General features: G+C 49.5%; 1 protein-coding gene across 1 annotated transcript in view; it reads right to left on the reverse strand.

Moving 5' to 3' along the window:
- fndc3a (fibronectin type III domain containing 3A) overlaps positions 1-16131 on the reverse strand; it is a 75491-nt gene that overhangs the window by 20338 nt on the left and 39022 nt on the right. Inside the window, 13 exon segments of the mRNA XM_061216843.1 lie at positions 5-51; positions 54-178; positions 819-879; positions 882-942; positions 1396-1449; positions 1640-1778; positions 2069-2128; positions 3093-3183; positions 3186-3255; positions 4512-4570; positions 6069-6407; positions 6818-7058; positions 7545-7621. Coding sequence (XP_061072827.1) covers positions 5-51; positions 54-178; positions 819-879; positions 882-942; positions 1396-1449; positions 1640-1778; positions 2069-2128; positions 3093-3183; positions 3186-3255; positions 4512-4570; positions 6069-6407; positions 6818-7058; positions 7545-7621 — 1424 coding nt within the window.

Below are 16131 nucleotides of genomic sequence, written 5' to 3' on the forward strand. Positions count from 1 at the left end.
TCACCGAGCCCTCCTCCTCCATGTCCAGGATGTAGAAGATGTCGTCCTCGGGGGGGAGCTGGGCGGGCGCTGCCAGCGCAGGCAGAGCCAGGTCACTCCGGTCTGGACCAGCTCCGGGGCCACCGGCACCGCAGGGACACTGCCCGACGTGAAGAGAGCCACCGCCTCGCTGAACACACTGCACCGGGGAGAGTTCACATGAGACACCATTCACACACTCACACACTCACACCACTCACACACATCACACACTCACACACTCACAACAATCACACACACCACTGCACCGGGGAGAGTTTACATGAGCCACACACTCACACACTCACACACTCACACACTCACACACTCACACACTCACACACTCACACACTCACACACTCACCACTGCACCGGGAGAGTTTACATGAGCCACACACACACCACACACTCACACACTCACACACTCACACACTCACACACTCACACACTCACACACTCACCACTGCACCGGGAAGAGTTTACATAAGACACACACACACACACACACACTCACCTCTGCACCGGGGAGAGTTTACATGAGCGACACACACACCTCACTCACACACTCACACACTCACCCAACACACACTACACACTCACACACTCACACACTCACACACTCACACACTCACACACTCACACACTCACACACTCACACACTCACCACGGCACCGGGGGAGAGGGGAGCGTTACATGAGCATCACACACACACAGAAAAATATGAGTGTGGGCCTTTAAGCCGTCACACAGGGAGGGGCGAGCACGTGCAGTTGCAGGTCTGCATCCTCAGACAGATCTACCTGGTGCCCATCTGGTTCTTGGCTGCCAGGCGGAAGGAGTATCTGGACGCTGGAGAAAGCTGGTCACCCGATACTGCTTCTGGGGTCCGTAGTAACACTGCTCAAAAGTCCCTGTACCTTTACCCTGGAGAAGAAACACACACACACACACTGCTCAGAGTCTCCTGTACCTTTACCCTGGAGAAGAAACACACACTCAGCTCAAACTCGGCTTTAACTTTACCGTGTAGGAGTGAAACACACATATACACACACACTGCTCAAAGTCCCCTGTACCTTTACCCTGGAGAAGAAACACACACACACACACACACACAACACCTGCTCAGAGTCTCCTGTACCTTTACCCTGGAGGAGAAACACACACACTCAGCTCAAACTCTGTTTTAACTTTACTCTGTATGAAACACACACATACACACACATACACACACACTGCTCAAACTCTCCAGCACCGATACCCTGCAGACCGACACACACACACACACACACACACACACACACACACAAACACACTACTGAAACCCTTAAAATCAATATTACACCCTGAAATAGACAAACGGACAACTGACTCTACCTCATCCCACTGCAGGACGTAGTTTTGGATTTTGGAGCCGTTGTCACAGGGAGCCTATGAGAAGAATCATGGTCATTTAATTAATTATTCATGAAATTCCATCAAAAACAGAATTAGCATCAGTCGAACAGAGACATATTTCCCTGGTGAGTAGATCACAGTCACTTTACCCACACAAAGTAGCCCATAAATGTAGGGTCACATTCTGCCCAAAATGAGCGTGCGGGGGGGGGGGGTGCAGTACCTTCCACTGCAGGGTGAGGGCGCTCTTGGTCCCGCTGCTCTTTCTGGGGGGGCTGGGGGCATCGGGTTCACAGCTGAGCGTGTTGAAGCTGACAGCCTCCGACACACTACCCTGTACACCGCGGCACATGGCCTGGACTCTAGAGGGCGCCAAACACACCACGCACATTAGTCCACATAGAGTGCAGCACGTAAGCGTTCGGACAGCGGACAATTTCTGTTCTTTCGGCTCCGTACTGCAACACAGGTAAAACTGCAGACTGCCCCCTTTCATTTGATGGTCTTTACATGCGTATCAGGTGACGCGTGTAGGAATCACCTAAAGACACAGTCCATGGAAGCAGAGTGCTGTTGCTAATACACATGTTTGCATTGCATTCACTGCCATTCTGGATGCAGGGGTTTTCTGGACGCCCTCGACTTTACCAACCTGGCATGGTAGTCTGTCGCCGGTCTTAGGTCCTCCGCTGTTGCACTTAGTTCTTGGCCACTAATAAAAGACATGAAGGATAAACACTGTTATTCAAGGTGAAGGGTACAGAGCACACTCCATAACATACAGGACAATACATTTCTACGGCAGGATAAATCCAATCAGGTGAAGCACCTTTATCAATGGCACAGTGGGCTGGACAGGAGCCCGCAGCCTCTGTGCAGAGGCACAGCAGCCCGTAGCACCAGTATAACGCTTGTCTGATCGCAAAGCCAACACTAAACATTACGTTTTAACTAATTCGTTTAAAGCTAAAGTTGTGCCTTTGCTTGGTAGCACCATTCATACTTATGCAAAGTCCATCAAAAACACCATGAACTAAAACATTGTCACAGTAATATTCAGACCAATCACGCATTTTTAAAGAAAACAAATCGGCTCTCGTGCCCTTATAACGTGAAGTTATATTGAAGACGTCTGTTATTCTCTCAGCTGCCACTTATTCTAGCTGGCGATTCCTTCAAGGGCCTTAGAGGATGTACATGTACACCTTAACTGCGGTTTTATTTCATTTTTATTGCTCTCCAACAACTGACTTGAAATGAAGTAGCTTTTTATTATAACCACTCATCATTCACCGAGTTATTTAATCCTGTAGGCTACTCAGAGTAAAGGACGGTTATTTTCTGTATCTCAGTGTGCTGAAGAAAGCATGAGCGCACGTCAGTCTCATCATACAAATCAAAGGGGTCGTCTATCGCAGAGAATGCGCTGAATTTCACCTTCAACAAGTTTCCCAATCTTTCAAATCGATGCGGCATGTCAAGTTCGGCTGTTTTAGGAATCACTTTACACCCAAGTTAGGTGTAAATTGAGTTGTATCTTAACTCTACGTGGGAGCTAAAACAGCAGTTCGTAAATCTGAATTTACGTTGAAACTAGCCTACACTGGTGCAGCTGGCCACAGGTCCCTAACCACTGCCCCCTGGTACCTAACCGAGCCCCCCCCCTCCACACTCACCTGTAGGCAGGCTTGTACTTGCCGTCCTTGCCGCTGCTGGACAGGGAGAGCTCGTAGCTGAAGGGTCCCGGGCTCTTCTGGACCTCCGGGGGTTTTCCCCGTCCCCCGGCGCTGCCGGGACGGCCCACTTCAGCTGCACCGTCCGGGCCTGGACCTCCAGCACCTGGGCAACCAAACAATCCCCACCCGATGAGCCTCCGAGACAAAGCCTGTGCCCATACAATACATTATTACAGATATTTAGCTGACGCTTTTATCCAAAGGGACTTACAGGTGATTAGACTAAGCCGGGGACAATTCCCCCTGGAGCAATGTGGGGCTAAGGGCCTTGCTCAAGGGCCCCACAGCTGCACTGATCTTATCCTGGCTACAACAGGGCTTGAATCACCAACTTCCAGGTCCTGGTCATGCACTTAAGCCGCTAGGCTAAAGGCCGCCCCCATACAATACCACTTTAACATTAATATTTTATGCAAAAAGTATTATAGGCACGGATTAAGACGAGTCTGGAGCACCACAATTCAAAATTGAATTTAGTGTCAGACTACGCCAAATCAGTGCCAGTGAAACTCATCCATTATCAGACACAAATGGCTCAGTTGTGATCTTTCAAGCTCAACCACGGCTCAACTCATTCACTTCCTTCGTAGCAGGAAATATTTCAGGCAGTAGAGGGCGCCAGACTACAGGGAAACCCGAACCCAGATGATAATTTGTGAAGGACGCTCAGCTTCTAGTTTTGCAAGCACTGCTCCTTCCGCTCTACCCAGAGAAAGCTTGTGTGTGGGCTGACCAGCAGATTAAAGTGCTGCTTCCGCAGTGATGCTTTTTTTAGATTTATTAATTATTATTTTTTTTTTTGCTGAGAGGAGATGAGCAACAGATGTACCAGAAACGGACTGATATCAGACTTCAACATAATTAATATTCAGTGAGACATGGTCACGGGAGCAAAGAAGAAGAGAAAAATAAAACAATAAAAGGGTTTCAACACCCTGAGCAGGGCGAGCTTTAAGTTCAGTTAAAGGGTCTTGCCATAAACTTTTCTCTTTTTAACTACTCCACAGGGTTTTAAAATTTTTAAAACAAAACAAAACAAAACACACACTGGACTGGATGTCAACTCCCCTCACATTGCCTCCCTAGCGTTCTTTCATACATTTGGTGATTGTAGTCGTTCCAGGACTAGAGCTAAACCTGAAGACACTGCTGCCCTTCAGGACTGGAGTCAAACCTGCAGCCACTGCGGCCCTCCAGGACTAGAGTCAAACCTCCAGACACTGCAGCCCTCCAGGACTGGAGTTAAACCTGCAGACACTGCGGCCCTCCAGTACTGGAGTTAAACCTGCAGACACTGCGGCCCTCCAGGACTGGAGTTAAACCTGCAGACACTGCAGCCCTCCAGGATAGCACACTCACCTCTGGCTTGCCGATAGTGGACAGAAGAGATTTGAGTGTCTCTGCCTCTTCATCCAGCTCTACAAAATAAAACAAAGCTCACTATTAACAACAGAAATGGGACTTAAAACAAACATTTAATTTTATAAAGAGTATTTTGTAACCATTTTATTACCAAGGCGGGAGAGTAAGTGAGCAGAAAATTTAATTGGCAGCTTTGACTGAAGCAGGTTGTTGCTGGCTCCCTGTCTGGGTGCACTAGCTGCTTTGGCTGGAGTAGGTAGTTGCTGGTTCCCTGGCAGGGTACAGTAGTACTTTGACTGAAGCAGGCCGTTGCTGGTTCCCTGGCAGGGTACAGTAGCACTTTGGCTGAAGTAAGTTGTTGCTGGCTCCCTGTCTGGTTGCACTAGCTGCTTTGGCTGGAGTAGGTTGTTGCTGGTTCCCTGGCAGGGTACAGTAGCACTTAGCCTGGAGTAGGTTGTCGCTGGCTCCCTGTCTGGGTGCACTAGCTGCTTTGGCTGGAGTAGGTAGTTGTTGGTTTTCTGGCCGGGGATAACTTATTTTAAAGGGATAAACTCGTAGTGCAGCGCAGGAGGGTTTTAATCCTCTCTCCCACTGCAAGGCATGCTGGGCCAGGTGAAGCCAGACAGGGGAGGACTTGATTAATGACTCAGTCTGAAGTTATGCAATCAGGGGTAGCACCGTTTGAGGTGCTGGGCCTCTCTCTCCCTCTCTCTCTTCCCGGTGCTACGCGGGCGCTAGTGGAGTGCTAACGAGCCGTCTTCGTGCCCACACCCACACAGTCAGGAGCCGAGCGGGGAACACCACACACCACCAAACTCAAACTGACAGAAAGGAAGGGGAATGCCAGCTCACTCTAAAATTACACACCTACATGCCAGTGGTCTCAGTCTCAGTGCTGGGAAAGCCCTGTGTGTGCCGCTTATCCTTCCAACCCACAACTGCAATCCCACAATCTTAACAAGCCCTTCATTTGTCTTAATACCTTTTTCATGTGGTAAGGCTTAAGACGGTAAATAATCCCTTCAAATACGAAAAAAGGTATTAAGAAGAATTAGCAGCTTGTTAAGATTGTATGAAACAGCTGCATATGGCAGGAAGAATAAAAGTCTGTTATTCACATTGTGCTATATTTTAAGGGATTACATAAAGAAAGGTTAAAAATATATATTTTTACTGACCAAACTAAAGACGGAGATAAACCTAGGCTCCTAATTTGAGGACATATGGACAGATGGCCACTAAAACTTAGTAGGTAGATAAAAAATATACAAAGACCAAGCAAATGATGAGGAGCCCAACTTGCATTGCGTTACATTACAAAATAACTTAAACATGCCTGTTCAACAACCTTAACTTGCCAAGAGATTGGACATACACAGGGGTACCCCTCGGACCCATTTTGGGAACCAGTGCCCTAGACTGCCCTAGACCCTAGATGAAGTCCCCTGGATTCCATGAGAAAAAGAGATGGATAAACAGCTATAGATAGATAGATTGATGGATAGATCTGATGTGAGGATGAAGGGCTGCGGCACACGGAGGAGTCCCACAAACCTTCGGTCTCGGCCTCGACGCAGGGCCCGGGTTTGGCCGCCTTGCCCGGCTGCTTGCCCCTGGCGGTTGCCGTGGCGACGGGCTGGCTCTGCTCGGGCTCGGCCTTGCCCTCCACCCCGTTGGGCACGTCGGGGGAGGGGGGCGCGCAGTGGTTCTTCTGCGGCGAGGGAGGGGGGCTGCTGGGCCTGTCCTTGGCACCTCCCCCCCCGCCTCCCCCGCCTCCTCCTCCGGTCTGGCGCTCCTTCAGCTTGCGTTGCAGACGCTCGTAGGCCTTGTTGGTCCTCTCGTCCCGGTGCACCAGCGGCTGCCTCCCGTGCGGAGCGTGGGGATCTCCCGGAACTGCCGGGGAAAGGGAAAACCGCGCGGCTTACACAGCGCCTTCCCAGAGACGCCGCCGGCACACCGCCAACGCAACACACGCACACGAGCGGCACGCGGCTGCTAGCACGTTAGCAGATTAGCTTAACACGTTTGCGTCCAATTTCAACTCGGGCATCTCATTCCCATTCAAAAAATAAGCAATAATTCATTGGCTGTTAATTTAAAATAGCTCATAATATCTTGTGTGTGAAGAGTGGATGGTCCCCCCCCAGACACAAGATTGTATAATATACTATACGACAATATATACTATAATATCTAATGTGTATTTATTATCTCGCTAGATGTGGGCAGTATGGGGGATGTAGTTTTTACTCACCTTGCTCTGAGTAGATGTGGGCAGTATGGGGGATGTAGTTTTTACTCACCTTGCTCTGAGTAGATGTGGGCAGCATGGTACTGGGGGATGTACTGGGAGCTCAGGTCGGCCACGCCCCCGGCCACGCCCGTGTACATGGGGTGCGGAGGGGGCGGGATCATGGCCGGGTGGGGGATGAAGGCCGGCAAGTGGGCGTGGGGGGGCGGGCCGTGCAGTGGGGAGTGGCCCCCGGGGTGGTACTCCGGCTGAGGTAAAACCAGCACCCGCCGAACACCATTCTCCTCTATGATCTGAGAGAGAGGGAGAGAGAGAGAGAGAGAAAGGGAGAGAGGGAGGGGGAGGGGGAGAGAGAGGGAGAGGGAGGGAGAGAGAGAGAGAGAGTGAGTGAGTGAGCTGTGTGCACGTGTGTGTCCGTACACAGGGACAGAAGAGTAAACAGTTGACGCAACTTGTAACTCAGAAATGGCCGGTTCAATTCCAAGACAGGCCTCTGGGAAATATAGTACTGCATGTAAAACTCCAGCTGTGAAATGTTGTAATGGGTAATGTAGTCCTGCATGCAACACTCTCCAGCTGTGAAAGGGCTTCTGCCAGGTTCATTTCTCAGTTACAGTAATGGCCGACGGCCCCTGGTCACCCTCTGTAAGAGTCTACTGCTCTGGGAATGAGAGCCGCAGCGACATCACCGTTGCCAGGGAGATGAGAGCTCAGTGGAGCAGGAGACGGCGGCGACGGTAATGACAATAGTGGTCGTCACGGAGACAGGTGGGTCTTACCTGTGAAACGTATCCTGGAGGCACATAGATTGGAGGCACTGAACCATTTGGGGACATCATGGGAACCTGAGCAGGACCTGAGAAAGCAGGAGAGATGATCACCGTGTTATTATCAGACATAGTTACAGAGACCTTACAGTGACCTGTCTGGCAGAACTGAGGCGGCATTGTGGCATCATTGCTTGGAAATGAACAGCAATATCAAGTCTTCTGCGTCACGGACAATTAAGTAATGCAATACGCTAGCTCCACAGAACACTAAAATTTAACTAAATGCACAGGGTGCCTGTGTTCTGGGTGTCTGTCTGTGTGCACACCTATGCGTGCATGCACCTCCCTGCTGATGTTAGATGTTGGTAATAAGTGGCAGTTTACTCTCACGCTTTCAAAGGGCGTCTCAGAACCGCCAAAAAACTGCGTCTCAGGGGCGTGGGGGCATTGGGACCTGAGCTCCTCTTTGCAGCTGGAGCTGTGGCTTCCCTACACATACCACACTGAGGAGAGAGACCAGCACAGCAGGCCTGGGAGAGACCAACGCAGTAGGCCTGAGAGAGACCAGCAAGTGGGGAGAGACCAGCGCAGTAGGCCTGAGAGAGATCAGCAAGTGGGGAGAGACCAGCGCAGTAGGCCTGGGAGAGACCAGCAAGCGGGGAGAGACCAGCGCAGCAGGCCTGGGAGAGACCAGCAAGTGGGGAGAGACCGGCTCTGCGACGCATGGTGGTTCCTGACTGTAGTGGACTGAGTGCATGATGGGAAATCACTGACTTTCACAGAAGCAGCCTTTCTGCCACACACACACACACACACACACACGCACACACACGCACGCACGCACGCACGTCTGGTTCACTCAGCACAGTGAGCACACACTGTCCCCATAAGTCAAGCTTTAGCACACTGTGTACCCGGAGAAAAATACAATAAAATCACTACGCACCTGTCACAGTCCAACATTACGCACATTTAATAGAGCTTTGCCCACTACATAAAGGATGGACCTCATTTATTAAATGTCAGATTCACTGTTGTCATCCATATACATCGGTCAATAAAATAACACTTTTATCGAGTCAAGCTAGTATTAAGCATTGCTTGTTCGACATTTGAAAAAAAGTTTGCGATAGCGGTCCGCTACAAAGTCTTATCATACAGCAGCCATCTCTAATGGGTGTGCTGTCACTTAAAAACTTACCCCAAGAAGTTACTCATGCATCAAATGCGGATAGCTGAACTGAAAATATAGGGTCTAAACGATTGAATATTTTCGACACATGATGAGGTATATATAAAATATATTATTTTCTAAAATAAAGATACTCAAATCAAGATCGGCTACGTTAGCAGACTGCGACTCTGTTAATTAGCCAATGACTCATACAACATTTCGGTGAAAAGTAGCCTGAAAGTTAATATGAGTAGTATGCTAGAATGCGGTTTCGAAAGCAGCCTCAGAAACCCACCACTAGCTCTACAGAGTCCAAGACCAAACACAAGTGCTCAAATAGAGCTAAAGCAAACATTACACAGCGAGATGAGTTTGTGCAAAATGAGAAAAAATGTCAGTAAAAATCTGAGCATTTAATGGTGAAAACCAACGTTAGAAAAACGAAAAATATAGACAAAAGGCTCAATATTAGAAGCGAAGAGCTCTCTATATTAAAGGCAAAAAACAGACACAGGGCCGAATCGCCTCTCGTCTGTACGTAATTGACAAGCCAAGATAACAGCCATATTTTATCCTGCTCTTAAAAAGCCCAAACCAGACCACAGATGCGCAGCCCCAGGAGAGACACGGAGTAAGGGCCAGTCTGTGTGTTCTCCCCCACCTCAGGATGGCAGTTCTGGGCACTCTGTCACACCCCAGGGGCAGAACGGTTTTAAAAGCCCCACCAGGGGGCAGCTAGGGGGCGAGGGGAGGTGTGACACTTAAAAATAAAATAAATACAAATAAATAAAAATGTCTTAACTGATACGTTTTCACATAACTGGAAAGCAAAACAGTTTACAGATGATAAAGTAAACTGTGGCCTGTAAATATGAATCCATTCATGTAAAACTAGTGTAAATATACAGACAATACTGCGGAAGCCTTCTGCTCTCCCTGTCGTCCATTAACCTTTGACCCCGCAGCAAACATCAGTTAATTCTGTTTTTGTCAGGTATAGACCTGTGTGTACTCGCCCATTAACGCAGGAAGTGAACTACACACACACGCCCAAACACAGCGTGTCCTACAGTTAATACATCACTGGGAGCAGTGAAAGAGCGACCATTTTAGACCTGGGTCAAATACACAATCGTTTTGGATTCACGTACTTTTCTACGCTTTCCTGAGCTTGTCTGGTGTATTTGAACCGACAAAATTCTCTTAAAAAGTGCAAACTACACATTCTGACCCTCTCAGTTGGCTCAAATCCAAAATAATTATGCATCTGACTCAGGTCTGACCTGCAGCACTGGTCCCCTACTGCAGGAGTGCGTCTCGGTCCTGGGCTTTTACAAAGCATTATTTAGCCAGGACGCAGCCGGTAATATACGAATATAAAGTGCTTCCTACGCCTCTCTGCCAAGATGCAGAATTAATTATAGAGATTCTCAACATGGAAAGCAAAGGACAATGCTCCTTATTCATATGCCTCCCAGTGTAGGTGAACAGTGGTTCTCTGTTGGCATATTTCACACGTATTAATACCAGTGCTTTACTGATGCGGAACACACAACCCCTGCTGTTCAGAGTTGTTAGTCTGGGGGCAATATCACCAAGCAGGATTACTGAGGTAGCTGGATAATTGAGCGGCGTAAAAAACCCGGAACGGCTCCTTTTATTTCAGTCCGTATTCCAGACCCTGTTCCGGGTTTTACTCAGTGCGGTTATCCAGCTAACTCCCTAATCCCGCCAGATCACGTTCAGTGACTCAAGTGGACACACTTTATTTTCCTTAATATTATAAGCCTGATGAATGCAAGTGTATTTAAGTTCACACACATTGAAGAGCGATTAGTCTCCGTTAGAGACTAGGCGCACGAGACGGTCGGTTTGAGAAGCAAACAGCCCGGGGTGTGTGTGACTGACTTCAGCGGCTGAATAACGGTGCGTGGGAGTTTAAAGGGGATCGGTGACCGCCTTTTCATCGCACGTTTCCTTTTCCCCCGTCCGCCAGCGGAGCCAGAGACGCACACCTGACCGCTCACAGCTGACCTCTGACCTCTCCTTCCGCATAGCGTCTCGTCTCCTCTGACGGCCGGAGGAGGGGAGGAGCGAAGGAGGAGCGAGGGAGTGAGGACGGAGGACGAGAGGAGCCGTATTATCGTATTATTAGCATCCGGCTAATGTGAGAACTGATGAATCACACCCACCGTGATATCTGAGATTGGAGGGAGGGGGAGGGGGGGGGGGGGAGCAAGAGAGAGAGACAGAGAGAGAAAGGAAAAGGCAGAGAGCGCAAGAGAGAGAGAGAAATTGGATGAATGACAGGCAGGGAGAGGGAGGGAGAGATGCAGAGAGAGAGAAAGAGAGAGAGAAGCAGGGAGAGAAAGAGAGGGAGAGAGGGAGAGAGGCAGGGAGAGAGAGAGAAGCAGGGAGAGAAAGAGAGGGAGAGAGGGAGGCAGAGAGAAAGAGAGGCGGGGTGGAGCTAACCCCCCCACACTCTGACATCAGACTGACGCATGAATGCTGCACTCAAACACAAAAGAAAAGGCCGCCCCCCCCCCTCCCCCCCCCCGACTGCAGTGCTGACGTGGCCGTGGAGGACTCTGGCCGGAGAGAGCGCACGGCAAACAGGATCGGAGCCGCACCGCCAAACGCCCCCCCCTCCCCCTCCCCGTCACACCTCACGCCCCCACCCAGTCTGGACCCGAGCTGATAAAGGCCCCCCCCCCCACACACACACACCCTGTCCTCCCACAACCCGGCTTAAACAATAGGCCCTGACAGCTCATAGATAAGGGGAAGGGGTCAAAGGTCACCTCAAATTAGACCGGCAGACAGTAGAGTAGAGTTCTGGGAAACGGGTGGGCGATCACAGACGCATTTACAGATCCTGTCTGCCGCCTCCCTCCTCTCCACTTCCTCAATAAGATCAATAACGGAACAGCAGGAGGAGATGGGTCACATGTGACATCATACACACCAGATGTTATTAACTGGACATCCCAATGCTGATGTAATAATCACCACTGGTAACTGAATTCAACAAGTTCAAAAAGAATAATAATAACGATTAATAATGTGCTATTTTGCTGACGGTTTAATCCAAAGTGACTTCGTTGATTAGAATAAGCATATATTTCATATATTTATAGGAACAAAAATTTTTATTAGCAAAATCACAGTCCAGGGGAAATGCCAACCATCCAACCATATGGAGACACATGACAGCGAGGCTAAGTTCCGTTTCAATCTGGTCGGTCCAAGAAACGGACATCAAATGATGCGTCCCGAATTGACATTACAGGCCTTTTCCAACGCGTGAGGTGAACAGCAGTTCACTTCCTGATTTGACCTCTGACCTGGGCAGAAGCAGGGGAGGGAGGGCCAGCGTGCAGCGGAAGCACGAGGGTAACACACAAAGGCGGTCCAAGTGAAGAGCTGATCAACCCCAAACTACTGAAACAAGACCGCCCTTTCCACAAACAGCCCACGCACACAGCCTAAAACCAGCCCAGCGAACCAAACGCTATTCGCAACATTTTTTATTTATTTTTTATTTTTGTATTCCTGGCTGGGTACAGACCGATGACTCAAGGATTCCGCTCCACTGCAGCAACTGAAACAGAGGAAGGAGCAGCTCCTGGAACTAATAATAACGTGATTGATGGTATAAATAGCCTAGCCCAACATCTTCTCCTATTTCCTGGGGACCTTTTACCTTCTTTTCTTTGTCATTTTTCAATCTGGTCACAAAGCACTCAGCACAGCTGATAAAACGCTGGCTGAAATACAAAAACCAGACTGAAATACAAAATGGCGTGGCCTTTGCTAACACCAACGCAATATACTGCACATTCCTTCTGTGGAGTGTTTTTGATAATAAATATATTAAAATACATCTCAATATCTAAAAGCCTCAATCTTTAAATTGCGATAAGAGGATTCTTCTTTCTTTTTTTTTTCTTCAGAATCAGAACATTCCATTTCAGAGTTCTTTCGTTTTTTTTCTCGTTTTTTTTTACAATGTGCCGGCGGAGAATTACAATGTGCACGTACACACTCACTGAAAACCTGTACAGCAGCTTTTTAATGCAAATATCTAATCAGCAATCAGAAACACACTGAACGTGCAACAGAGAGAAACAGAAACACACTGAGCGTGCAACAGAGAGAAACACACTGAACGTGCAACAGAGAGAAACAGAAACACACTGAGCGTGCAACAGAGAGAAACACACTGAGCGTGCAACAGAGAGAAACAGAAACACACTGAACAGAGAGAAACAGAAACACACTGAAACAGAGAGAAACAGAAACACACAAACAGAGAGAAATAGAAACACACTGAATGTGTAACAGAGAGAAACACACTGAACGTGTAACAGAGAGAAACAGAAACACACTGAACGTGTAACAGAGAGAAACAGAAACACACTGAACGTGTAACAGCGACAAACACACTGAAAGTGTAACAGAGAGAAACACACTGAACGTGTAACAGAGAGAAACAGAAACACACTGAACGTGTAACAGAGAGAAACACACTGAACGTGTAACAGAGAGAAACACACTGAACGTGTAACAGAGAGAAACACACTGAACGTGTAATGGAGGGGAATGCTCAAGTCACAAAGGCACTGGCTAAAAGAGCGGAAGCTTCCGGAAGGAGCGTGCGGTTCTCCGAGCTGGGAGAAGCCTGGGAGGCAGGAGGATGTGTGTTAATGGAGGGGTGGGAAGAGCACAGACCACATCACAGAAGTCAGCCACAGATGAATAATTCATTCTGATGAATTAATGTAATCTTCGTGCGCAGGAGGAAGGGTGACACGGGCAGGGGTTAATTATAGCAGGGAGCACCCCCCCAGCCCGCCCCCCCAACACCATTAATGCTGCCCCCTTAGCCAATCACAAAGCACTGACCCACCCACTTATTGCAAATTAGAAACAAGCCTAACCTATTACTGAAGCCGGAGTGAATCACTAATTCAGTCTGGCAATCCTATGTTTATTTAATTTAAAATGGATGTGTCCCTTTTTAAACATTTCTTTTCACATATCACAGCTCAATTTCCTCTCCTTGGTTAAAGAGAAGGAAAGAAGAAAGCCAGAGGGTAGTAATTAGTAATTAGCTAACGATCCATTAGCGGATTGCAGTGGAGGGACAGAGTGTGGGACTGCCCCTTCCCCAGACACACAAACCAGGAGCCACAATTCCGGGGTTTAACCGGCGGAGAATTAAAAGATTTAAAGTGTGCGCTAAAGTGACCCATCATTCACAGACACAGAGAGAGGGACAAATTCCCCTTTTCTTTTCCAAATCAACAAGAATTCAAGAAAAAGAAGTAGAATTGTTTTTTTTGTTTTTGTGGAATTTAATTTCAATGAAATTTGAAATGTCAGTCCGCCAGGGCTGAGTGGCATCCCGTTTCACTCAGCCAATTCAGGAAATGAATAAACACTCAGCTAGCACACTGAAAAATGTCCATAAAGCTCTTAAAATCACTTCCTGAGATTAAAGAAATGGAAATCAAATTGACCAATACTGGTGGTGTATGCATACTCAAATCCAGAGGCTATTTATTCATTTAAATGTTTAAAAAAAACGAGAAAAAAAAAAAGAATATGTGTGAAAAGAGGAGTGGATGTGTCGTTTTTCCCAGCATGCTGTGCGGTCTCTGATTCTGGTGGCGGTTAACATAGTTAGGCGCACCCTCATCATAGAGAATGTCAAGTCCTTTTCATTACCTCACTGCCACGGAGCCACATCTATAGCTACCGCCATGGAGCTACAGCTGAGCTACCACCCACACCCACACCCACACCCTCACCCACACCCTCACCCACCCAGCGCAATGACCCCCACCCACACCCACACCCACACCCACACCCACACCCACCCAGCGCAATGACCCACACCCACCCAGTGCAATGACCCACACCCACACCCACCCAGCGCAATGACCCACAACCACATCCAGCACAATGACCCCCACCCCCCCCACCCACAACCACATCCACATCCACTGCAATGACCCACACCCCCCCACCCACACCCACACAGTGCAATGGCCCCCACCCACAACCACATCCACTGCAATGGCCCCCACCCACAACCACATCCACAGCAATGACCCCCACCCACACCCAGCGCAATGACCCACACCCACACCCAGCGCAATGACCCACACCCACACCCAGCGCAATGGCCCCCACCCACAACCACATCCACTGCAATGACCCCCACCGACAATCCCCTCCACCCACCCACACCCAGCGCAATGACCCCCACCCACACCCACATCCACCGCAATGACCCCCACACAGTGGAGTGACCAAGCCCCCACCCACACCCTCACCCACATCCACTTCAATGATCCACACCCAGTGGAGTGACCAAGCCCCCACCCACACCCACACCCTCACCCACACCCACACCCACACCCACATCCACATCCACTGCAATGACCCACACCCACACCCAGAGCAGAACACCTCTCCTACCCTCAAAGGACTGCAAACAGGTCTCCTATCCTCCCCCTCCCTTTCTCTCCCAAGTGAGTATACTCGCACTCGCTCTCGGATTCTGTCAATGAAAGGGCGTGTGCGCGTGTGTGTGCGCGTGTGTGCGCGTGTGTGCGCGCGTGTGTGCGCGTGTGTGCGCGTGTGTGTGTGTGGTGCGTCTGAACAAACTCCTCCGAGGGGATAAACACGTCCACAGCTCGTCGCTCGCCCGAGGAGAGAGAGGAAGAGCGAGAGAGGGAGTGAGTGAGTGACGGTGAGAGAGGGAGTGAGTGAGGGAGGGAGGGAGAGGAGGGAGACAGTGAGAGAGGGAGGGAGGGACAGGGAGAATGAGTGAGAGAGAGCGAGAGAGAGAGAGATAGAGAGAGAGAGAGCTGCAGTGTTTCCACCTTCATGATGGTGTTCCTCTCCTCCTCGCTCTATCACTTCTCTTCTAAAGGAGTGTGAACCCGCTCCACTCTCAGGCCTCCTGTGTGCGTTTCCCCCAATGCGTCTGTGGACTCCAGTACCCACAGGAAGGTGTTGGCACCCCTTTAGATGCCTTGTGTCATTACTGAATATCAGGTTGACCTCTGACCTCCAGGCTGTCAGGAATTCAAGTCCAATCGCACGCCTGCCTCCCCGGACGCTGCTGCGTCATCGCAGCCAGTGAAGTGGTCCAGCGGACAAAGAAAAGCCCCGCCATTCACACAGTGAAGAGCGAAACCACCAGCGCAGGGGTGAGTCACACAACGGAGCGCGGTGAGTCACAGGACACCAATTAAACCCGGTCACCCAGCCCCAATCACCCAATCGGAGGCGCATCGCGGGCGAAAGGGGGCGGAGCCGGGCCAGGGTGATAAACACGGTGATAAACACTCCAGGAGCGTCCACGCGCCCCATTCTAAAAATACCTCCGCACGCGATAGGCCCACCCAT

Source organism: Conger conger, chromosome 13, assembly GCF_963514075.1.
Source record: "Conger conger chromosome 13, fConCon1.1, whole genome shotgun sequence".
Taxonomy (NCBI): Eukaryota; Metazoa; Chordata; class Actinopteri; order Anguilliformes; family Congridae; genus Conger; species Conger conger.